We start from the raw sequence: 25,808 nt of genomic DNA, 5'->3' as shown, positions 1-25,808 counted from the left end.
ATGTAGATGATCATATCATCCACAAATATAGTTTTACATCTTCCTCTTCATGCCTTTTATTTTTTTCTTGCCTGACTGCACTACAAACTCCTAGAACAAAGTTGAACAGAAGTGGTAAAAGTAAACATCCCTTTTTCTTTTTCCCCTTTCTTATTCTTGTTCTTGGAAATACATGATTCAGCCTTTCATCATTATGTATATAGTGCTAGCTGCAGGGTTTCTGCAGATGTCCCTTGTTAGGTTGTAGAAATTCTATTCCTAATTTCCTGAGAGTTTTCATCAGGATCGTTTTTTCCCCCCTCTTCTTTCTTTTCACCTACTGACATGTAGTTTGTCAATACAATCAACTATACTGATTGATTTTTGAATGTTAAACCAGCCATGGGTTCTAGAAATAATATATCACTTGTCATGATGTATGGTCCTACTGTTAGATTCAATTTCCTAAAATTTAGTTTATAACTTGCGCATCTATGTTCACTAAGGGATATTAGTCTATAATTTTCTTGTAATGTCTTTGGTTTTGGTATTAGGGTAATCCTGGCCTCAGAGAAGGAGTTAAGTATTTTTTTCTTAAATTTCCTAGAGAAGTTTACGTAGAAATCATGTTATTTCTTCCTTAAATGTTTGGTAGAAATTTTTAGTGAAACCATCTATGGCTAGATTTTTTTGGGGGGGGGGAGAAAATTACTAATTTTGAATTACTTTAATGGATATAAGTCATCTATTTTTTTCCTTGAGTGAGCCTGGGCAAGTTATGTCTTTCAAAGAATCTGTCCATTTCATCTAAGTTGTCAGATTCATTGGCATGAAGTTGTTCACAATATCCCCTGATTACCCTTTTAATATCTGTAGAATCTGTGGTGATTTCAACTCCTTCATTGCAGATACTGGTGACTTGTGTCTTGTTCTGATCAGTCCTAGCTAGATTTTATCAATTTTATTCATCTTCTCAAAGATCAAGCTTTTTGGTTTTGAGTTTTTTCCCTGATTTTTATTTAATGAATTTCTGATCTGATCTTTATTTACTTCTTTTCTTCTTACTCTGTTAAATTTGCTCTTTTACTGGTTTCTTAAGGTGGGGACTAAGACCTTTCTTCTAACATTTGCATTTAATGCTATAAAATTTCCCCAACTAATGTTTTAAAAGCAACATCACACTAATTCCGATTTTGTGTTTTGTTTTTATTCCACTCAACTTTCTAATTTCTTTGATCCATGAATTACTCAGATGTTTAGTTTCCAAATATTCTGGAATTTTTCTAAGACTGTTATTGATGTCTAATTAATTTACTACATCTAATTAATTCTACTGTAGTCATGGAACATATATTATATAAATTTATCCATTTAAATGTAATAGAACTTCTTTTAAGGCTCAAAATATGGTCTACATTTACGAAAAATGTGCCATATGTCACAAGGGTGGAAGTGTTCTGCTGTGGTTCTGTAACTATCAGTCTATAACTATCAGTCAGGTCAAGTTGGTTGATAGTATCTTTCTGGTCTACTAGAAAATCCTTGCTGATTGTCTACTTACTTGTTCTATCAAGTACTGAGATTGGGGTACCAAAATCTCCAATTAAAATTGTGGATGTGACTGACTTATCTGGCAATTTTATCAGTTTTTGCTTTAAGGCTCTGTTACTAGTTGCATAAATATTTAGAATTGCTGTATCTCTTGGATTAATTGACCTCTGTTTTATCATGAAATGATTTTATCCCTGGTAATATTCTTTTGCTCTGAAATCTACTTTTGCCTGATATTAATAGAGGCACTCCAGTTTTTTCTTTTGACAAGTATTAATATGGCATATCTTTTTTCCATTCTTGTAAGCTGAGTCCTTATCTTTACTTTTTAAATATTCATTCATTCATTCATTCATTCATTTAGAGTGTACAGGAGTACAGGTGAGGGGAGGGGCAGAGGGAGAGGGAGACAGACAGCATCCCAAGCAGACTCCACACTGAGCATGGAGTCTGTTGTGGGGCTGGATATCATGACCCTGAGATCTCAAGCTGAGCCGAAATCAAGAGTTGGAGGCTCAACTGACTAAGCCACCCAGGTATCCCTGTGTCATTATCTTTAAAGTTCATTTCTTACAGGCACATAAAGTTAAATCAATCCAAATCAACAATCTCTGTCTTTTAATTGAGGTATTCGGACCATTTATATTTAATGTGATTACTGCTATGGTATCTGAGTCTATCATCTTGCTGTTTATTTTCCATTTGTCCCACCTGTTCCTTAATCCCTCCTTTTCCTCTTTTTCGGCCTTCTTTTGGTTTAATCAAGTATTTTTAGTGATTTTGTTTTATTTTCTCCTTTGGCATGTAGTTTTCTTGTTTTTGTTTTTAAAGATTCTAGTGTAAAGCTGTATTTTTTCTGTATTGCATTTTATTAGTTAAGACCATGCCGTTGCTTCAACCTCTGCACCACCACCCCTAGCTAACTCCCCTCCTCTGGTGTTGGATTCAGTTACATATAGAGTTTACTATCCTTCTATAGTATTTGTCATTCACAAACTCTGTTAGTAAGCCCTTTAATTCTCTTCATAGAAATCAGTAACAACAAATCAACCACTTAGAGTTGAGGATAGTATCTTATAACAGATCATTAGAACCCTGCCTAGAAGCTCTGAGTGGTCTACTAATCATGTCCACTAGGTATAATTATTCATCCAATCATTAAAAATGTCCCCTGGGCATCCTGAACTACAGGGGAAGATAATTAATGAAATAAAACTATATGGAAGACACTGGTTAGATCTCCTGAGAAGGGTCATTTATCTCACTACTTCTATGTGTGGTACTACTAAAAAGGAATGTGATTCTTGGCCAACATCATAAAAATCTTTAAGATATGTGGCTATTATACACTCTTATTAGTCATAAACTCAAAATACAAATTTTACATACTCTCAGTAATACCTGTTTTATCCTATTCAATAGGAATTAAGAGTTCAGAAGAGTCATAAGGTAACAGCATTTCAATTTAACTGTGCCTTATATTCCACTTTCAATAAATGTAAATAGTTTTTAAGCTGTCTTTGGAAGGTTTATAGTCTAACAGGGGAAGAAAGATAAACAAACATCATCCGTATATTAAAAATGTTAAGTGCTACAAAGGAAAATAGAGCAAGATCAAGAGGAACAGGAATGCCAGAGAGGAGAGTTGCATTTTAAATAGGGGGTTGTGTGGGGTGCCTGGGTAGTTCAGTGGGTTAAAGACTTTGCATTCGGCTCAGGTCATGATCTCAGGGTCCTGGGATCGAGCCCCAAATCAGGCTCTCTGTTCAGCAGGGGGACTGCTTCCTCCTCTCTCTCTGCCTGCCTCTCTGCCTGTTTGTGGTCTGTCTCAAATAAATAAATAAAATCTTAAATAGGGCGTTGTGTGAAAAGTGACATTTGAGCAAAGACTTGAAGGTGGGGAGTAAGCCAAGCAGAGAGCTGGAGGAAGAACATTCTAAGCAAAAGAAACAGCCAAATGCAAAGGCTTAAAGGCAAAAGCCTGACTGGAGTGTATAAAGAAAGGAAGTCAATGTGGGGAGAGCACCTGGGGAAGGGACCATTGAAGCCACAGTCCTGACTATCCGGGGCAAGGGTCATTGTGTATTTTTCCGCTGAAGGGTAGACAGCAAATATTTTAAGCTTTGCAGGCCACATAAGATCGCTGTTGCATATTCTTCTTTGCTTTTTAAACCAATCCTTTAAAAATGTAAAAACCAATCTCAGCTCACAAGCCTCATAAAAACAGGCCTAGACAAGGATTTGGCCTGTAGAACTTAGTTCAGACCCTTGTAAGGACTCTGACTTTTACTCTAAGGAAAATATTATTTGACTCATGTTTTGAAAGAACCACTATGCTTGTAGGGAGGCAAGAGAGACCAGTTAAAAGGATACTGTAGTAATCCAGAGCAGAGATAATGGTAGCCCAGACGAAAGTGGTAACTAGCAAAATGGGAGACGTGGTTAGAGTCTGGCTTTTTAAATTTTCTTCCCCCCAAATAAAGTGAATGGATTTGCTTCATGAACTGGATATGGGAAATGTGAAAGGAGTCATGCATGATGCAAGACTCTTGGCCTAAAAAACAAGAAGGACCGAGTTTTATTAACTATGGTTGGAAAGACTGTGAGCGGATGGTGAAGTGTTTTGCTTCAAAATAAAGTAGAATTTATATTCCTTCAATCCTGCCACAACTTTGTAGCTATTTTTTTACTTTTCTAGAACTTAAGAAAATTTTTTTAAATTACAAAAATCTTACTGGCACTTGAATTAAATTGCTTTAAGCTTAAAAATTAATTTTAGAAGAAATGGCATCTTAACTGTATGCCAGCTGATAACATGGACCAGGTATTCTTTGGTGCCTCCAAATAAGGTTTTATAGTTTTCTACATATAGGTTCTTCATACTTCCTGATTAAAGTATTCCCAGACATCTTATACTTTTTTGTTGCTATTGTAAATGAAGTACTTTCTCAAAATATAACAATTTCTAAATAGTTCTGATTGGCATTTAGGGGTGCTATGAATTCTCTATCAATTTAGCTGCCCTGGTGAACTCTCACTTTCAAATTGGTTTACTTGTGTTTTACACAGATATACGAATATCTCAACAACGTAATTTTCCCTGTTTATTTGTAGTAGATTTATGTTTATTTCTAAACAATTTCTTTATGTACTGGCTGGATTTCCAGAACAATGCTAACTAAGTCATAGCTAGCATGATTTTATTGGGACTACCTTCAAGTTTTCAGTCTGAAGTGTGAAGTCTAAGTTGTTTCTCATGGTTTTTAACGAGTGATGAGATTTTCATCTTCTCATTGTTTTTAGGTCTCAGTTCCCTCTTCACCATTTGCAGCAGTTGCTACTTTCTTTTGAAGCTTGATAACAAGGTGAGTCAGAAAATTCATGGTCCTCCTCCCTCTTCTTAATCTATTTCAGAGTAAATAATTTACATGGATTGCCTTTCAGAATTGTTCTTTTCCTCTGAAATGAAATTTTTCATAAATTCAACTATTTTTCTTTGCTTTGTTTATCCAAATAGCAGGAAGTCTATTTTTGCTAAGGTTTAAAGCAGCAGTTCACCTCAGTGTTACTGACATTTTGGGCCAGATAATTCCTGGTTGTGGGGGCTGCCCCATGCTTAGCACATGTCTGGCCTTTTTACTAATTAGATGCCAGTGGCAATCCTCCCTCCAGTGTTAAAACCGATAATGTCTCTAGACATTGCCAAATGTCCCATAAAGGGGAAAATTGCCCCTGGCTGAAAACCACTGATTTATTAGTAAAGTAGATGATATGAATTCTAACAGATAGAGAGAGTGTGAGAGTGTGTGTGAGCGAGTGAGAGAGAGCATTGAGAGAGCGGGGCTTGATCCCCAGAGATCATGACTTGAGCCGAAACCAAGAGTTGGACGTTTAACTGACTGAGCCATCCAGGCAGTCTTAAACTTGTTTTCTATAATTACAGAACTCATCTCCAATGCCACCTCCTCAAGGAAGCTTCCTCACATACCCCATCCAAATTAGGATACTCCCCCTACCTGATGCAACTGTCCTACACACACATACACCTTCCATTAGCCACCACAGATTTCAAAGTATAGACCTCTAGGGACCCTTAAGACCCTTTCAAGGGAACCATGAGGTCAAAATTATTTTCAATCAATACCAACACATTATTTGCCTTTTTCTGTTATACTGCCATTTGCATTGATAGCAATGACCTCCGAGACTGAGTCAAGACATGGACAGCAAACTGTACTAGCTATCACTGTAATCTATATCATCATGCACTCAGTTAACAAAAACAAACAAACAAACAAACAAAAGTCAGTTTCACTTAAGAATGTCAGGAGGAAGCAGGAACAAAATATTCATTTTATTAAATTTTGATCTTTGAGTACACATATGTCTTTTTAACATTGGTGTGATAAATGGGGAGCATGCATAAACACCTTCTGACCCTTCCGGAAGTATAACTGGCTGTCTTAAGGAAACATACTTGTACAATTGTTGAGTTATGAGCTGAACAAGCCACTTTTTTAATGGAAAATCATTTTTACTTGAAAGAAAACTGACACATCATTCAGGCTTGGACATCTGGCAGGTATTTTCTTGAAAATGAATGAAGTAAACCTGTCACTTTTAGAGGAAACACCCAACAGTATTTGTTACCAAATCTAAATTTTGAATACAAACTGCAGATCACTTCCCAATATGTAAGACTTTTCTGTGTGTTAGCATTTGGAAGATATGTGTCTATGTCAGTTATCTAATATTTCCTAAATGATCAATGAATGTTACAAAATCATACATGGATAAAAGATCTTTTCAAAATACAGAGTATTAGGGGTGCCTGGGTGGCTCAGTGGGTTAAAGCCTCTGCCTTCGGCTCAGGTCATGATCCCAGGGTCCTGGGATTGAGCCCCGCATCAGGCTCTCTGCTCAGCGGCGAGCCTGCTTCCTCCCCTCTCTCTCTCTGCCTGCCTCTCTGCCTACTTGTGATCTCTGCCTGACAAATAAATAAATAAAATCTTTATTTATTTATTATTTATAAATAAATAAATAAAATCTTTTAAAAAAAAAAGATCTTTTCAAAATACAGAGTATGAAAAGTATATTCACAATACTTTCAGGTTCTATTACAACCAAGGAACTATCAATTGTTGAATTTTGGTTTGGTATAAAAGAAAATTCAAAATTATTTGAAAGCCTTTTCTTAAAATATACCTCCTTTTCCTACCTATACATCTGTATGAGGCCAGATTTTCTTTATGTATTTCAACCAAAATAACTAACACATGACAGCAGACTGAATGCAAACACAAGTATGAGAATCTAGCTGTCATCTGTTACACCAGACCTTTTGTCTTTTAAGTTTTATCATATCATTAACATTTATCAATATCTTATGATGAGAATGTGAGAGACTAAAACTTCCAGGGAAGATCTAACTGACTAGCCTGTAACAAATCTTAATCCCACGAGTATGAACTTCTCTTCTTCACAAGAAGAAGAGAATGTAAACCAGAGCCTTGGACTTAAAAAAGATGTTAAGCAGTCGAATATTCAACAACCCAAGACAGGAAACAACCTTCTAAAAAAACAGGGTGGTAAATGTCATTCCAATGAGTGTTGAAACACTCATTCAAATAATAGTAGGGAGTCCCAGCCCATGGGAGTTAGGTACTGTGGAGGGCATAAGTGGACCAGAGATAACACATGGGTCAAAGAGCCCATGTTCTAATAAGGGAGACAAAAATCTGACACAAACAAAATCATGTTTAAGATGATGGCAGTGCTGGCATTTCCAAGGGAGGTGGCCAAAAGAGATAGGGGTAAGGATGAGGAAGGAAAGGGTGTACTCTGGGAAGCCATCTAGGAAAAAAGAAAGGTACAGGGTGGTTCTGAAAGATGAGTGGGTCTGAGGTAGAAATGGAGGGGGTGGATAAGACAAAGGCATTAAAAACAGTATAGCTGATTATTTGCTTTAGTTGCTCTAACAAACAGCGGCAAGCTGAGATTGTTAGAGTACACAGAATAAAGGGAAGAAGCGTTGAAAATCACCTAGAGAAGCAGAGACCAGGTCATGAAGGGTCTTGTGCGCCATGGAAGGAGTCTGCAAGGAAGGTTTAAAGTAGGGGAGTTATTTTACAAAGAATACTAAGGACTAAGCTACTGCTAAGGTCCTTAAGAAAGGTCATGAGGGTCTTCATCAAGTGGGAATGGATGTCATGATCAATTCATAAATCCCTTAGGAAGCAGGGGTTAATACTATTTTGTGAAAGATCACATCTTAAAGAAGAAGGAGATAGACTGGGATGAAAGCCAAGTTTTAGGCTATGGTGACTGGGTAGAGGGAAACACTAGTCATGGATAAAGGCAACACAGAAAGGAGGAAAGGAAACCAGGAGAGGTACTGCTCCAAGACAACCACCAGTGGAAACAGTGATTTCAGGAATCAGATAAACCACTTCAACAATGAAAACAAAACAAAAACAAAAACAAAACCACCATCCCCCCAATTTAAACAAACTTGAAAACCTGAAATGAAAAACCAAGAAAAAAGTTAGAAATCAATCTATTAGATGGCAGTACAGAAGAAAGCATATGGTGTTTAAGCATTAGCAAATGCTACTTTAGGACTCTATTTTAAAAACTCCAAATTGGGAATTATTGATCTTTTAAAATCACCCCATAATCTGTCTTGTATTTGATCCTAATCAAAAAATTGAAAACATAAAATAAAGCCAAATACATACCTTTTCTGCTTTTTTGTCAGATATGTCTTGCTTTTCCAGAACGGCCATGCTCTCCTTCAGGTTCTTCACAATGTCTGCTGGAGATTTGTGTGACTTCCCGAACGGGAATGGCATGGCGGCAGCGATGGATGCCTCGCTGCGCTCTGCCTGCTTTACCTGCGGACACAGAAAGGCACAGGTGAGAAAAAGTGGGGTCAAGAGAAAAAAACATGCTTTTTAAATCCTAACATGGGAAGAAAATCAGTGTTTGAGAAAGTCACTTTATGAAAGAACTTTCAAAATGAGCAGGAACTGAGAAACCCACAAATAATCAAAGGAAATGATAATGCAGAAATATCTTAGAATTACAGAACACTTTGTACTTTTCAAAATACCTTTTTATCACCTGCTCTCCTAACCACTCATTTGAGGAGGAACATGCTGGTGCTGATGAGCAGGGCAACTAGTACTGCCAGGCCCCATACTGAGCACTTTAATTCATCACCTTATGTGATCTTTTTAAACAATTCCCTGAGGGACATTACTACCATTATTAACTCCCATTTACAAGTGAACTTTAATGAGGTCAAGAAACTGACTCAAGGTACTAAACGATAAAACCAGCTCAGGTCTGTCTTGATCCAAAGTGTCCCTAGTCACTGGACTATACCTCTAATTAATAGATATCTCTATTTTACAGTTGAGGAAACCAAGGCAAAAAGCTAGGTAAGGAGCTCAGCCAAACAGCACTAGCAACAGGCTCATTCTCTTGGTCTTGGCCAGTGTTTGTTTACACTGTTTCCTCCCAAGCAACCAGTGGGCACACACCTACTTCTCTTTAGTCAGTCAGGGTCTCAGAGTTGGAGAGAATCTTGGACCGAGCCTTGAACAATCTCCAGGCAGATCCTCAAGTCCCTTAAGTAACAGTTTCAATGTGTACTCTTTCTGCCTGGATAAGACTATCTCCTATGAAGGAACTCACTGGATAAAACCCTGGGAATAATGAACCTCTGGAAGTTCTTGATTTTTTGTGGGTAGCAGAAAACAGTATTTCGACCACATAAACCACAATATTACATCATGTGAAAAGAGGACATCAACTATTCCAAGAAGTCACCATGAAAAAACAAAGTTACTAACAAGACAGACAATGGAATTAACTTGGGAACGTGTCAGAACTTATAATAACTTTTACTAGATAAACTGAAAGAAGTTAGTTCATAGACATTAAACAACCTCATATAAGATACCAAAAGGTAACATTTTTGAGAAGAACCTTACAGAGCACTTAGGTCAGTGGTTTTCAAACTGTGACTTTCAATCTCCTATATTTAACTGTCCCTGGGGCCCACTGCCCACCTCTGCCCAAGTTTTTTTTTCCCCATGTCAACACAAAATATCTCCACTGCACAGCATCATTAACACTTCTTTTGGACTTTGCCTAAGACTTTACTTGAATAAAGTATTTGAATGTTTTTTCTCTGAAGTCTGAAATACAGGGACCTGCATGTCTGTTTATAAACACACACTTGGGGGGAAGAGCATGCAAATTAACGCTAATGTTAAGCCTACAATGAAAACATGAATAAGTGTGTTATTTCTTGACAAGTTTTTTTGTTATTTTTTTTTTTTAAAGATTTTATTTATTTTTTTGACTGACAGAGATCACAAATAGGCAGAGAGGCAGGCAGGGGTGGGGTGGGGGACATGAAGCAGGCTCTCTGCTGAGCAGAGAGCCCGATGTGGGGCTCGATCCCAGGACCCTGAGATCATGACCTGAGCTGAAGGCAGAGGCTTTACCTGCTGAGCCACCCAGGTGCCCCTCTTGACATGTTTTGATATGACCTGTTCTGACCAATCTTTACACCCAAGTTATCACCTATATAACTTACCATCTTTCTATCAGCTTGTAAATCTGTTTGATCACAGGACCAAAGAGAACCACAGGTTCTCAAAATCCAAAGATGCATAAAATTTTATCTAAATATCTTTTCTATGACAAGAAGTTTAGATCAATTATAACTGAGTTATCCCCAATGGCTATTACATTATCTGATTACCTGAGTGGGTACACAAATTATGTTCATAGGCACAGATATCCACAAATCTTGCATCACTCTTTCCCATTACTTTTTTTTTTTTTTGAGGGGTTAATGCAGGTTGCTTTTTCATAAACACAGTGAATTCACAATCACAACAAATCCTCTGAAAATACAATCTTTCCTATTTGTACTCTGCAAATAACAGCAATGATGCTACAAATCAATGCTGGGTGGAGGGTAGGAATGTTTAATGGTATTTTGCAGGAAGTGTTACGGTGCTACGCAACAGAGATATTTTCAGCTCTGGCTCAATGGTTGAAGAAGTGACTTTCCAGGGCAAAGGGAGTTTTAAAAAGTTCTGCCATAAACCAAATACTCATCATAGCAGAAAGGGTACAGCTGCTGAAGAGAACCCATATAATGTGCTTCTGTGAGGGAAAAGAGGAAGCATGACACAATCATTCCTTTTAATTAATATACTATGCAGCCAAATTTTGCAGAACATATAAACTAGTAAGACTGTACTCTGAGGAAATACAGTTAGTAACAAGTACCCAAAACAAGAAGTGGACACTCCTCAGCAAGATCCTTGGAGATGAAACACACTCAGGCACATGTCTGAGTTTTGGAACTGATGTTCCCAAGTATGGTGATACCTGGGCGGAGAAGCAATGGTAAACAAAGATTAAGATGGTTAAAAGATACCTTTCAGCATAAGGACCTGCCTGCCTTTCCAGGTTCCCTCTTTTCCTTCTTTACCATCAGCAATATTTCATTACAAGTATTTGAAGGAGTTTTAGGGATTCGTAACAAGAGCCCATTGATGAAGGCCCTTCAATAATTCTGCACTGCCCTTATAATAAAATCCAAATTCCTACCACGGCCCTCCTAGGCTTTACCCATTTCCAAGTCATGGCCCAGGGCCCCGGGCTTTATCACAGAGGTCCAGCCACACTGATGTTCTTTTTGTTCCCAGAATATGCCACCTACTTCCAAGCCAGAGTACCATGTTTGCAAATATGGTACAAATCTTAATTTTTAAATCTAGATGGTGGGTACCTGGATTTTCTTTGTTACTCAACTTTTCCATATGTTCAAACTATTTCTTCATACTGTTTTAAAACTGCCTAAACTACGTTTTGGACATAACTGGAGTTCATGAACAGAAATGGACAAAAACATATAATTGAGGGCGCCTGGGTGGCTCAGTGGGTTAAGCCGCTGCCTTCGGCTCAGGTCATGATCTCAGAGTCCTGGGATCGAGTCCCGCATCGGGCTCTCTGCTCAGCAGAGAGCCTGCTTCCCTCTCTCTCTCTCTGCCTGCCTCTCCATCTACTTGTGATTTCTCTCTGTCAAATAAATAAATAAAAATCTTTAAAAAAAAAACAAAAACATATAATTGAAAAATCCATTTAGCTTTCAAATACAACCAATTTCCTCCATCCCTTCAAAAAAAGGTTTTTCGGTTCATAATATATCTCAACAGGATTCTTCAGGCTGAGCCAAAATTACTAATGCAATTGGGAGAAAACCAGCCACTGTTAGCATTCTAGAGGGCTGTGGAAACCCATACACCTACAGTTCTCAAACTGGAGGTAAGCTTGCTCCTGATGCTGAACTGTGCTGTATGCTGTATCTATCCCAAAGATAAAGAAGCCTTACACAGGAAATTTAACTTGAAAATTCGAGGCAGTCGACTGGGGATGGTGGTGGGGGCGAGGAATAATTAAATATACTGGTTTCATATTAAAACCAACATTTATGAACTCTATGCTAAAGCTGCAGGAAAGGAGTCTGTGTGAATACCAAGCACTGTATACCCCTTTGCTTCCATGCACTGCTCTCCCTTTCTTTCTGCATTTATTTCAATGACTCATCTTTACCACAACGTTGATGTCCTTCCGGGTTCCACCATTGGCTGTGTTCTTCTTACTCTATATTCGATTGATTTCATCTACCCGTGGTTTCTTTTTCTTTTAACTCTTATTTATTTATTTATTTGAGAATGAGAGAGAGAGAGAGCGCACGCACAAGTGGGAGGGAGAGAGAGAGAGAAGCTGAAGTAGATGGTGAAGAACGCGGAGCTGGATATGGGGCTCAATTCCATGACTGTGAGATCATCACCTGAGCTGAAACCAAGAGTCAGATGCGTGACCAACTGAGCCACCCAGGCACCCCTACCTATGGTTTCAGTAACCTGAAATCCATCCTGTTCCCCAACCAACTGGCCTACATTTCCAAGTACTGCTTTCTATAAATGTCCTCCAGGCAACTCAAAACTCATCCCCAAGCCCTACTTCTTTTTTTAAGTTCCCCTTCATGGCAAATGAATTCTTTCATCTAGTCCCAAACCCTGGTCATCATACTCGATTCTTTCTAGTTGCTAGCTCTTCCATATATAATCAGTTCACCGTTTCAGTCAGTTCTATTTTCTCAATCTCTCTATTCTCAATTTCTCAATCTCTACAGACACCAAATGCAGAACTTCATTATCCTCCACGTAGGGCAGTGGTTATAAATGGGGCCAATATCACCCTTAGGGGATGCTCTGGGATATCTGGTTCACATAATGACTAGGATCACTGAAATCACCAAGAAATTAAAAACAAAAACAAAAACCACTTTTTTTTTTAAAAGATTTTATTTATTTGACAGAGATCACAAGTAGGCAGAGAGGTAGGCGAAGAGAGAGGACGAAACAGGCCCCCAGCTGAGCAGAGAGCCCGATGCAGGGCTCGAACCCAGGACCCTGGGATCATGACCTAAGCCAAAGGCAGAGGCTTAACCCACTGAGCCACCCAGGTGCCCCCAAAAACACTTTTTGTACTTTTGTTCACATAAGCAAAGCTTCTATATCTTTGGGGGTTGGGGGGGGGAGTTGGGGTGGGGGTCAGAATAATGAAAGTCTTTGTATCTACTGCTGCACCTACGTGTATCACTGAGAGTTAAACTTCTACTTTAATGGTGACATTATTCATTATGCAAAATTCAAATATTAAAGGATGACTCAAGGTAGACCATGAAAGTCACCAGCACAGCCTATAGAGACAATGGGTATGAACAGTTCGGTATACATTCTCCTTTTCATTACTTGCTCTGTATTTGTGGTCTTTTGTACTGGAAGTCTACTCTCTTCAAAACAGATGGAGACCAGATGATACTAGAAATGGTCACTTAATATCTCCTAAGAGCGTAAGGCTCCACCTCAAAAAGTGCTGAAGAACATACAGAACACCTACGGGGAAAATAAAAGTCTAACACTGTTAGAGTGAGCACTGCAAGGCACTGCCCTCCTTAGGCATCTGACTGCTTCTGGCTTGTGTGACCCCCTCTTAACTGTAACTAATTCTATTCACCTATGAACTGATAAATACAGAAAAGTAGTCAAGTGGTCCATAGGACATGCAGCCATTCACGTAGTGACTGCGCACTCACTATACGCCACAAACTAAAGGCATCAGGGGCACCTGCTCTGAGGAAGACAACACTCCCATGTGCACGGATATGGGTGTATGTGTGTAGGGACAATAAGGAAAAGTGCTGAATGACGACACATTCCTAGGCAGTTGAGTTCACAGGAATCTATACTAACCTGTTAGATCTGACTCATAAACTTGGCGGTAAAAGCAAAAACTGCAAACAAACAAAAAACCCCACACACAGTAAGATGATTGCTACAAACAAAGACTGTTAAAGTACCTTAATTAAGCAGTCATGGAAAGTGTGAAATGTTGTACACACCTGAACCCATTTTTAGATAGCCAGTTCTGAGGCCTAATGTCCTGCTTCTAGGGCTCATGTTCCTTAATTCAAACAAATACTGAATATCTACAACATGCCAGATGTCGTGCTAGGTGCCAGACCATCCATACAGTTGTGCGGTGCAATCAGATAAAGCACAGTGGTTAATTACACGGCTTTAAAGATAACCTGCGTTCAAATCCTGATTTCACCGTGCTTTAGCTTACTCAGACTTTTCTAAGCCCCTTTTCCTCACCTCTAAAATGAGAAAAACAATAGCTACCTCAAAACTTAGCATAAGCATTAAATTACATGTGTTTAAATGTGCTTAGCGCACCATCTGCATTTGGTCAAATCTGAATAAACAGTAATAAAGGATAGCTACGCAGGCTTTTTTTTTTTCCTTCTAAAATCTGATTTGTGACTATTTCCACAATGAAAAATTAGCAAAAAAAAAAAAAAAAAAGAGACTATTCACAGACTGGATAACAAAATTAATGATCTTATTTTTCTTTTTAAACTTGCATCTTAAAAGTTTTGATTCAGCTTCTGGAGGAACAGGATACATGCCCTTCTCAGCTGTAAATAAGATGCAATGACTTAGCTCCATTAAAATAAACTATCAATAGCTTGAAGAAGCAATTGAACCTTTGGTTAATGAACAAAGCCACCAAATACATACCTCATCATTAACTATGTCAAAACCAAAATTAAGTGCCCAAGAGATACAAGACTTTGGCGTGTCTTTTGCAATTAATATACCCTGACTAGACTTCCAGGGGCTAAGGATGTTCAACACTGGACACTATGTAGGGGTCAAACTGCCACTCTTGCATAGCCTAGATGGTAAACCAGAGAGCTGTAGTAGTAGTAACAGTGGCAGTATTTAAAATAAGGTCTCTCATGTGACACTTAATGATTACAAAGCAGTGTTCAGTCCTCTGTTCAATACCTCCCGCTAATGACTTCCCATTTTATTCAGAATAAAATCCAAACTCCTAACCAAGGCTCGTAAGGCTCCCTGTGATCCATTCCTCTCTGTTCTCATCTCTTGTGCTTTAGACTTGAGGCACACTCTCTGGCTTGAATTCCCCGGCCAGGCCTAACACATTCCCCATACTGTTTATGAAGAGCTCTTAGCTCAAATCACCACCGCTCTCTCCTTCATTTTACTCACACTTCTACTCAAATGACACCCTATCAATAGGGCCTTCCCAGACCACTGTTTCCAAAATAGCACCTCTGCCCTGCACTCATCTCTTTATCTTCTTCATTGCTCTCTCAGCACTTATCACCATAAACTGACATGTTTATCTGCTCCTTTCTGTTAAAAAGTCCTATGAAAACAAAGACCTTATTGGTTTCACTCATTCACTGTTATAGACCCAGAAACTGGAACAGTTCCTGGTACATACCTTGAAATATCTGTAGAATGAATCAACTATTTCTTTTGATCCTCAAGGAAAGAGTGGAACTCTTTTGATCCTTCATTCCTAACAGAAGTTTTATTTTTTTCTGTTCTATAGACAAATAAACTAAGGCTCAAAAATACTGGATAATTTGGGGGCACCTGGGTGGCTCATTGGTTAAGCCTCTGCCTTTGGCTCAGGTTATGATCTCAGGGTTCTGGGATCAAGCCCCGCATCGGGCTCTCTGCTCGGCAGGGCGCCTGCTTCACCCCCCCCCTCTCTGCCTGCCTCTCTGCCTATTGTGATCTCTGTCAAATTAAAAAAAAAAAAAATACTGGATAATTTGTTCAAATATCATGAAGCTAGTTAGTAAAGTGCAAGGGCTGGGACTTCAAACAACTATGCACTATCAGGTTACCAGTATCTTTCATATTATAATGAGTGTTTATTACATAGCAGTAGGCTTAAAAAATGTTTCTCTCTGCTTCTTTAAGATTTATGTGCCAGGATGGCAACTGAATTATTATTTTCGAAAGTAGAAAATGGGGAAAACAACAAAAATCTTCAGTAAATATAACTGAACACTGTAAAGTCATCTAAAATAAATGCTTCTGAAGACTTCTATGGAAATGAAAAAATGCCCACAATTCTTCCTCCCTGAAAATATTTTAGATACAAAAGTGCAAATATATATACATATTGTGTCTGTGTATAAAACAATCCCATGTGTGATCTACATGTGCAGATACATATACTAAGAGAAAGAAATATCAAAGATTAGTAACAGGTAGTGAGAATATGAATTGTATACTAAATTTTTAAGGTTAAGTATTTATAATGTGCATGTAATACTGTTTTTTCTTGATAAAAGTGCTTTTTAAAAAAAAAAAAAGATTTTATTTATTTATTTATTTGTCAGAAAGAATGAGAGAGAGAGAGAAAGAGAGAGAGAGCACAAGCAGGCTGCAGAGGCAGAGAAGCAGGCTCCCTGCTGAGCAAGGAGCCCGATGTGGAACTCCATCCCAGGACCCTGGGATCACGAACTGAGCAGAAGGCAGCGGCCTGACTGAGCCACCCAGGTGTTCCAAAAGTGCCATTTTTAAAAATTAATACAAGCTCAGTCCTTGTATGAGGAACCAGGTCTCCACGAAGGCACAGGAAATACACAAACAAGATGAACTTGGGACATGTTAATTACTTCAGGAAGCAAAGATGAATGGGTTCGTGACAAAAAAGACACAGGAGTCAATCTGAAAGGCTCTCATAGACCTAAGAAGATATAATTTGGGCATTAAAAAAAATGACCACAGGACGCCTGGGTGGCTCAGTTGGTTGGACGACTGCCTTTGGCTCAGGTCATGATCCCGGAGTCCCGGGATCGAGTCCCGCATCGGGCTCCCAGCTCCATGGGGAGTCTGCTTCTCCCTCTGACCTTCTCCTCGCTCATGCTCTCTCTCTCACTGTCTCTCTCTCAAATGAATAAATAAAATCTTAAAAAAAAAAAATGACCACAATGAATTGACACACAAACATCTGAATATATATAATATATAAATTATTACATATTTAATATAGTTAATATAAGTAAAACATTAAAATCCATGAAAACTATAGTACTAAAAAAATCCATTGGTCATCTTGCAGTTTGTGAGAGCAACAAATCACTATCCCCAAAACTGGTAAATAAAAGAAGGGGAACAGCACATTTATCCTGTCTTCTCTGAGACAGGACGTGTCTGAGGGTAACCAAATAGGTGACAAGGAAAAGTACTTTCTAGAAGATTCACACAGCTAATAAACATTAAGAAAAACAGAAAATTGCCATTTTGTAATCCCTGATGAATCTAGGATCTAGGCAACAATCATCAGTGATGATCGTTAAAATCCTAGATGAAAGGGTGATGGAGAACTTCAGTGGAAACACTGGAGCTGAAAATTTGGAAGACACTGGTCTATTGCTAAAAATAGGACAGCCAGACATCAATCTGTCTCACAACATAATGCAATAGGAAACACAAAGCTTCATCATCTATAAGTATTTGATCTCCTTTTCCCTGACTATAAAACAAAAATTCTGAATCTAATCAAGTTTCTAGAGCCCAGTCCACAGGAAACTGGGGATAAACAACAATTTAAACAACATCACTGGAAGCAGTAAGTCAAGCCCAGAACAAGGGACAAGTCAATTAACTGGGTTTCTCCAACAGATGAAACAGCACAAGACAGGGTGGGGAGCAGAGAATATTAAGAGACTCACAAGACACAGTCAAATGTATGGATCTTCTATGGACCCTGATTCACATAAACCAACTGTCAAAGAGGTATCCTGGCAATCAGAAAAATTATTTACTGGAGAGATAATCAAGGAATCTGTTAATTCTGTCAGGTAGTATAATGGACTATCGTAGGTAAGAAAAAAAAATGCCCTTAGTGAAACATACATGCCAAAGTACAAGTAATTTGGGATTTGCTTTAAGATATTCCAAGTGCCCCTCAGAGTAAGGTGGGGTGGGGGAACAGATGAAACAAGGCTAGCAAATCATTAACAACTGTTGAAGCTGAAAATTCATTATACTAGATTCTATTTGTATATGCTTAAACACTTTCATAATTTAAAAAAATTAATAAAAAGTTCCTATTCTGAAGAATTGGTATGTTTCTTTTAATTGGTATGTCTATTGTGTTTTGCTTTGTCCCTTTATTTGCCAAACTGTCCAGGGATAAATTTATGGGTAACTACAAAAGACTACCTTAATCGATGTTTCTGACATAAAACAATCCATTCTCCTCTACAGAGCCTCACAGCTCTTTTACTTCACTGTTCTAATCTACACGTGTTCACTGTGTCCACTGTAGTTCCATAAACAAACTTTTCTCTTTACGGCAGATAGGAAGAGGAAACACATCTACAGAGGAATAAGTACATGGGCAAGTCCTTCAACAGCTGACTTACAGAGCCCCTCTTGGAAATAATTCTTGGAAAACTACTGCAATACCACCACGGGTAGCCCCTCCTTGGGAGCACCCTTCTCTACTTGTCCAACATCCGGCCCATCCCCATGTCTAAATGCCAGCCCCTCCAGGAAGAGCCCACAGTGCAAGTTCCCTCCCTCCTCACACGGAAGCTTTTAAAACCTTGACGAAGCTGTGCTCTTGTTATTTACAAACGTATCAGCCCCGATGACTCAGGAAGCCCAGTGGGGGCAAAACTGATTATTAACCATCTTGTTACACACTTTGTACAGGACTCCAGATACACTTATTGATGGACACTGAAAAACTCTTCTCAAAAACAGAGAAGGCCACAGAAATGACAGATATATAAACAAACAGGAGTTAACTTGAAAGTTTTAATTTGAAACCTAGCCAGAAAAGGGCCAGGGGCCACCACTTAAATGGTTTCGTAGGTGAAGTGAGCAGGAAATCTTAGGAAAGCACCTATAATTTACCTGTTGCTATGCACAAAGCCGGACCCCTACTTGCAGAGCAACTCTAATTTGCCCATCTGTATGCTGTTTGTGCCAAGGATATAAACATGGCAAAATTCTGATTAAAGTGCGATGGATTCAGATAGTTAACCAACATGGAATACTGCTGGGTTCCCAAGACCGAGGCACAAATGGTAGAACTATCCTCTTTTGGATATTCACAACTTTTTTTGCACGGACTGATTTTATTAATTTTAAATTAGAATAAACTTAACAATACTGATCACTTGTGCATTATAGTGTGATGTATATTCTCTAGCTCAGTGTCTACAGGCTTTTTTTTTTAGTTTAGTCAACATGCAATGTTATGGCAGTTTCAGGTGTACAACACAGCGATACAACAGTTCTGTGTATTTTTCAAGATAAGTGTCCTCTTAATCCCCTTCACCTGTTTCACCCTTCCCCCCCACCCCACCTCCCCCTCTGGTAACCTTCTGTTAGTTCTCTAGTTCAGAACCTGTTTTTTGGTTTGTGTCTTTTTGTTTTTTAATTTGTTCACTTGCTCTGTTTCTTAAATTCCACATATGAGTGAAATCATATGGTATTTGTCCTTCTCTGACTGGCTTATTTCACTTAGCATTATACTCTCTACCTCCATCCATATTGTTGCAAATGGCAGGATTTCATTCTTTTTATGGCTGAATAATATTCCATTGCATATAGTTACCAAATCTTCTTTACCCATTTATCTATCTATGGATTCTTGGGCTGCTTCCATAATTTGGTTATTATAAATAATGTTGCAATAAACACAGGGATGCAAACATTCCTTCAAACTAGTGTTTTTGTATTCTTACTACAATAAACACTTTCTATCCATAAAACTATCCCTCCCACCTTCTTGAACTCCTATGGTAAATACTTCTTATACATCTTTAGATTCATAGAAAAGGCTGGCCATAATGAGTATGGATATCAGGATTCAAGGCAAATCTCTTGACTCCAAATTCTCTTTGCATTTATCTGTCTTTTCATCTTACATATAGATCAAGGATTACAAAAGCATACAACAAAATAGTATTAAATTATCAGAGTATCCAGAAATAAATACTCACCAAGTGACTTTTTAAGAAATACTGATTTTTAAAATTCTGATCAAACAGACAAAAGGCAATTTCTAAGATTACTGAGTTAAATAAATGTGAAAAGATACCCCTGAATCTTCCTTACCCCCACAAAACAAAAACTGGCCCATCCTTCAGTTTCATACACTTTGGAATGGATTTTTACTGCTCATTACTGAGAACTGAAGTTCCTTTTCTATTAAACATCAGAAATGCACACATAAAGAGCTAGGCTATGAAAACTATATACACCCTTCCAAGTTCAAGTAAGACTGCCAAACACATGCAGAGGTCTGAGTGACCATGAGCTTTTCGATCCTCTTGTTTTAAGTGAATTACAGAATGAGTACTTAATGAAATGGGCTTAGTAAAAGTAATGTTTAGAAATAATTTCAATTTTGTGTTCTTCTAAAACTGGCTTTCTGTTCATCCTTGAGAGTTTCTTTTACTCACACTAAACATGGGAATGTCAAATTATGAATGCTTATGAAATATTCTCTAATGATAACGTTCATTCTAGATTTGAGCAACAAAGTAAGAGATACACATTTATAGGAGAGGGCTTTGCTTTAGTAGCTGATTTATAGACAAAAGTTATTTTACAAAAACTTGTTTTAAACCACCAGCCTGTGTTAAAAAAAGAAAAGACTCTCTGCTCAGCGGGGAGCCTGCTTCCCTCTCTCTCTCTGCCTGCCTCTCCGTCTACTTGTGATTTCTCTCTGTCAAATAAATAAAATCTTAAAAAAAAAAAAAAAAGGGGCGCCTGGGTGGCTCAGTGGGTGAAGCCGCTGCCTTCGGCTCAGGTCATGATCTCGGGGTCCTGGGATCGAGTCCCGCATCAGGCTCTCTGCTCAGCGGGGAGCCTGCTTCCCTCTCTCTCTCTGCCTGCCTCTCCGTCTACTTGTGATTTCTCTCTGTCAAATAAATAAAATCTTTAAAAAGAAAAGAAAAAGAAAAAAGCTGTGTGTTAATTTTATGAACAGGAACCTCCTGATAAATTTCACTTATTGAGAGAATCATATTACTCATGTCAAGTTTTACTGTGGTGATTTCAGTGTGCTATGCAGTCATTATGGACTTTCAAGACTAAAGTTATGATAACTAGGTACAAGAGAATATTTCAAGCTACCTCAAATCCTTTCTGGAGCAGGGTGGGGTATATGTAAACACCCACTCCAACAGTTCTACAATTCACTTTAAAGACAGAGTTGGAAGTATTTTAACTAAACTGAACACACAGCTAAGTAACTCTTAGGAGTTAAGAAGTGTACTAACTTGACTTCTGCAGAAAAAAGTGTGCTCTTTCTATACAGATTTGCTCTTCACCCCAGCTGAAGACTGGCCCCAGGAGCAGTTTTCAAATGGCTTTTGTTGTTTAAAGGCGGTCTGCTCAGGACTAAACTACAACCTTTCAGGTGTACTGAAAGGGAGTGCTCTTAAAAATGTTTTTCTTCTAGTTGTGACTAAATGAATACCAAAGTTTAAATCAGCTTAGTAATATTACAAATAAAGCTGAGTTCAAAAAAACTAAGGTCCATGTCTTCACGTTTCAACTTTCTGTATGAATATAGTTTGGCAAAACTTGGTATTTTATATCAATAATTCCATGCAAAATATACCTCTAACAATGTCTTTTAAATAATGCTTCAGAGCTGAAATTGTTGGATCAACACAGCTCTTTTCTGAGTCAGCAGGGGGTCACTGCAACACTTCCCCAAAGGACAGGCTGTTTTATAACTTCTTCAGCAAAAATACTCAGGTCACAGCTTTGGGTCTTATCTTTAATGGGTGACTGGATGTCCCCTCCCTTCTGGGCAGGATCTGCCCAGCTTTACTTTGTATTAAGGTATGAGGCCAGTTGTCCCGGGAAATCATAAAACAAGAGAAGATAAAGAAACTCCCTGCCTTCTCTCTACTAGCCAGATGCATCTGAGTCAGGACCGTCACTGAATAGAAGTGTCAGTTCTTAATCTTTATCAACACAGAAGAACCAACCCCTGCTCTGAGCACCTTAGAGAGCAATTTCTCATGAAGAATGACCAGCCAACAGGCTGCTCTGGCCACAAAAAGACCATACAATATTCTGTGCAGTTGTCGATGCCAGATATTCCAGTAAAAGAAACCAAGGAGATTCTGAGTGACTCAGGTAAGGCAGCAGTCTGAGAGTCGGAACATGGAAGATTCTCAACTTGTACCAAAAGCTTACACCAACTTACACTACCATCAACTGTGCATCAGCTAACCAACAGTAGGCTCTAGAAATCCTTTTGATTCCTGCCAATCTGTCAGATTAAAAACTGCTGTTTTCTTGATCTCCTCCTCTCCCTATACCTCTCAACCTTGCAATTCTTTTTATTTGAATTGCTGATCGTTGCTAGAATGAATGTATTTTCATGCCTATTGTCCATTTCATTTCCTTAGTAAAACTGTACATCTCTACTGCTCATTAGTCTACTGGGTTTGGAGTATGTCTTCTTACTAATTTGTAGGATACTGTATAATTATCAATATCATCTCTTTGGCTGTTTTGTTTTTTTTTTTCCCAAATATGTGTCCTACTTTGCCATTTGCATTTCAACTTCTTAAACTTAACATACAAATCATTTTCTTATAGCTTTATCTACAACCATTTTCTTTATGAAGTCCAGATTTTCTATTGGGCCTGTAACTACATGCTGAATTAAATGCGAGATTTCATATTTACAGGTATCAGACATAATTTACAATTAAACAATGACTAGCCTTCTCTGAAATGATGTTCTAGAACAATCTAACAAACCTCACTAAATTATTCAACTTGACAAAGCACATCAACTTTTTTTTTTTGAGAAAGGCTACTTTATTTTATTTTATTTTTTTAGATTTTAATTTATTTATATGACAGACATAGATCACAAGTAGGCAGAGAGGCAGGCTCCCTGCAGAGCAGAGAGCACTATGTGGGGCTCAATCCCAGGACCCTGGGATCATGACTTGAGCCGAAGGCAGAGGCCTTAACGCACTGAGCCACCCAGGCACCCCAAAGCATGTCAACTTTTATATTAACGCTCCTTAGTTGTGGGGAAGCCAATCAAGAAATCCACTATAACAGGAGTTCATGACCTTACTCTAGCTAATCACCAACTAATTAAGTTATCTGGAAGGGTGGGCAGCAGAGAATACATTCTTAAATATAACTACACTAAAACACATGTTAAGTAAGTACAATGTTAAATAAACACAAAACAATACATTTTTCAAAATTACAGGTGTATGATTTGAGAATATTTTTAAGATAAATCTATAGACATGTCTTTTATTTTTAAAAAAGATTTTATTTATTTATTTATTTGACAGAGAGAGACAGTGAGAGAGGGAATACAAGCAGAGGAATCCGGAGGGAGAAGCAGGCTCCCCACTGAGCAGGGAGCCAGATGTAGGGCTCGATCCCAGGCCACTGGAATCATGACCTGAGCCGAAGGCAGATGCTTAACTACTGAGCCACCTAGGCCCTCCTAGACATGCCTTTTAGACATGGATTCCAACATGATGTGACCAATTTCTCGTTCCTAGACTTTACCCCAATCTAAGCAAGCCAGAGGCAAATACCAGGATTAGAAGGAAACCGACAATATGCCATCAAACCGCCGTAGCAATTTCAGTGAACATGAGGTAGGAATATCTTGCGGTAGACATGTCTCCTCCTGTCCTAAGCACTGATGCATCCAGGACTAGGCTAAAAGGAAAGTGAGAGATTCCAGTAGAAGAAACCCAAAGCTTTCCTTGAGCAGCCTAATCAGACATGTTGTTATGTAAATTACTACCACCACACTAGCCTGTGAGCTGTTAGTGTGCAAAAGACAGGGATCTACCTTTAATCTGCACTGCACTGAGCATAGCTGGTAGCAAAATTCCTATACAATTTATCCAGTTTGGGTTCTGTGGCAGATAAAGATGAACTGTGGGGGAGCTGACTCAGAGGACCCCCGTTATTCTCCAGGGATTCCAGCTTGTCACCGTCCTTAAGAGTGCAGTGTTTCAAACTGAACCCTATATTCCATATGTGATCTGACCTGCCAAGACTACCCATCTGTATATTTCATAAATGTACTCTCAGAGTCCAAGAGCTTTGATAGTCACATACATGGCTGCTTTTTACTGAGCAGTTTAATTGACCTAAGTCTTCTCCACCTGTTTTATAGGGAGCCACATCTTCACCCACTGTATACTTCTACATTTTGAGACATACCTGTAGGACTGAACAATTCTTCCTATTGAGGCACTTCCATCTTAGATTCAGTATACAATAGGATATTTCAAATTTTTTTCTTGGATTTTAACATTTGTTACCCAGTGTCTTATTAGCTTTCCCTACCAGATTCCTGCCAACTATGAATCTGATCAGCAAGTCACAAAAAACAGTACAAATAATGAAGCTTTCCAATTAAAGCATGCCATCAATCTGTATTGTTTGTACAGCCATTTAAACAACCACAAGGCCACCAGGCCACCTAACTGCATTACCACTAGCAGTGACAGCTTACAGATTTCTCTGACCGTATGACACACATATATTCACACATAAAAAATAAGTATCATACACACACGTACAGTACCACCGAAGAGTACTTATCCTTACCTACTAAAATTACCATGTTACTCTCTATTCTATTTTATTCTGTCCTAGTCCGCCGTTTCCTTCCTCCCTCTTAAAATGCTAAGCTGATTTCACAAAAGAATAACAGGATGAAATCTGTAGTTTGTAAAACTTCGAATCAATCTGAGGAGCTCTTTTACTAATGACAGCTAACTTACTCATGATGTTGAACTTTTCCAATTATCGTAAGGTAAAAAGATTTCATGACTAAGCTTAAGACTCAAAATTAGGGGGCACCTGGGTGGCTCAGTGGGTTAAAGCCTCTGCTTTCGGCTCAGGTCATGGTCTCAGGGTCCTGGCATCGAGGCCCGCATCAGGCTCTCTGCTCAGCAGGGAGCCTGCTTCCTTCTCTCTCTCTCTCTGCCTACTTGTGATCTCTGTCAAATAAATTAAAAAAAAAAAAAAAAAAGACTCAAAATTAGGAGGCGCTTGGGTGGCTCAGTGGGTTAAAGACTCTGCCTTTGGCTCAGGTCATGATCCCAGGATCCTGGAATCCAGCCCTGCATCAGGCTCTCTGCTCAGCGGGGAGCCTGCTTCCTCCTCTCTCTCTGCCTGCCTCTCTGCCTACTTGTGATCTGTCAAATAAATAAATAAAATCTTAAAAAAAAAAGTCTCAAAATTAGTTACATACTACAAAGTCTTATTGAGAAACATCTGTAATACATGAATAATTAACTAGTTCCATAAATATGTTAATGGCCTTTTATCAATATGACTTGCCATCTTTAATTTTATCTACATTGATTCATTTACAAATGGTCTTAAGGATTTAAGAGTGACATTGTTATAGTTTTAGAATTAGTTCCAGAAAATGTGAATGTCACAACTATTTCTTTACAAATTAATACTGCATTAAGCTTGCGGTTCCATAGTGTAGTGGTTATCACGTCTGCTTTACAAATTAATACTGCATTTTAATAATACAAAAGGTCAATCAATGTCCTCATTTTAAAATGTGAAGCCATCAGTCTTCAGGCATGAAATCATATATCCATTTTTCTTCTAGTTAAATTTACTGCTCACTTTGCTGCAGGGTTGTGTAAACATAGTCCACATGATCATGGGCAAACATCATGGTTTCACTCATGTTTTAGTAAATAAGAAAAGCAAAAGCAAAAGCCAATCCTGCTCTTTTAAAAAGATGATAATTCCCTAAAAAGAATGTGTAATTAAAAACTGGAA

At 38.4% G+C, this 25,808-nt stretch overlaps 1 protein-coding gene across 1 annotated transcript in view; it reads right to left on the bottom strand.

Moving 5' to 3' along the window:
- CAB39 (calcium binding protein 39) overlaps positions 1–25,808 on the bottom strand; it is an 88,365-nt gene that overhangs the window by 44,529 nt on the left and 18,028 nt on the right. The window contains exon 2 of the mRNA XM_032355124.1: positions 8,268–8,423. Coding sequence (XP_032211015.1) covers positions 8,268–8,381 — 114 coding nt within the window. The 5' untranslated portion in view covers positions 8,382–8,423. The remainder of the gene's footprint in view (positions 1–8,267; positions 8,424–25,808) is intronic.

This window comes from Mustela erminea, chromosome 8 (assembly GCF_009829155.1).
Source record: "Mustela erminea isolate mMusErm1 chromosome 8, mMusErm1.Pri, whole genome shotgun sequence".
In the NCBI taxonomy this organism is placed as follows: Eukaryota; Metazoa; Chordata; class Mammalia; order Carnivora; family Mustelidae; genus Mustela; species Mustela erminea.
The sequence above is the reverse complement of the archived record's forward strand: the minus strand, read 5'-3'. Positions and strand labels throughout refer to the sequence as shown.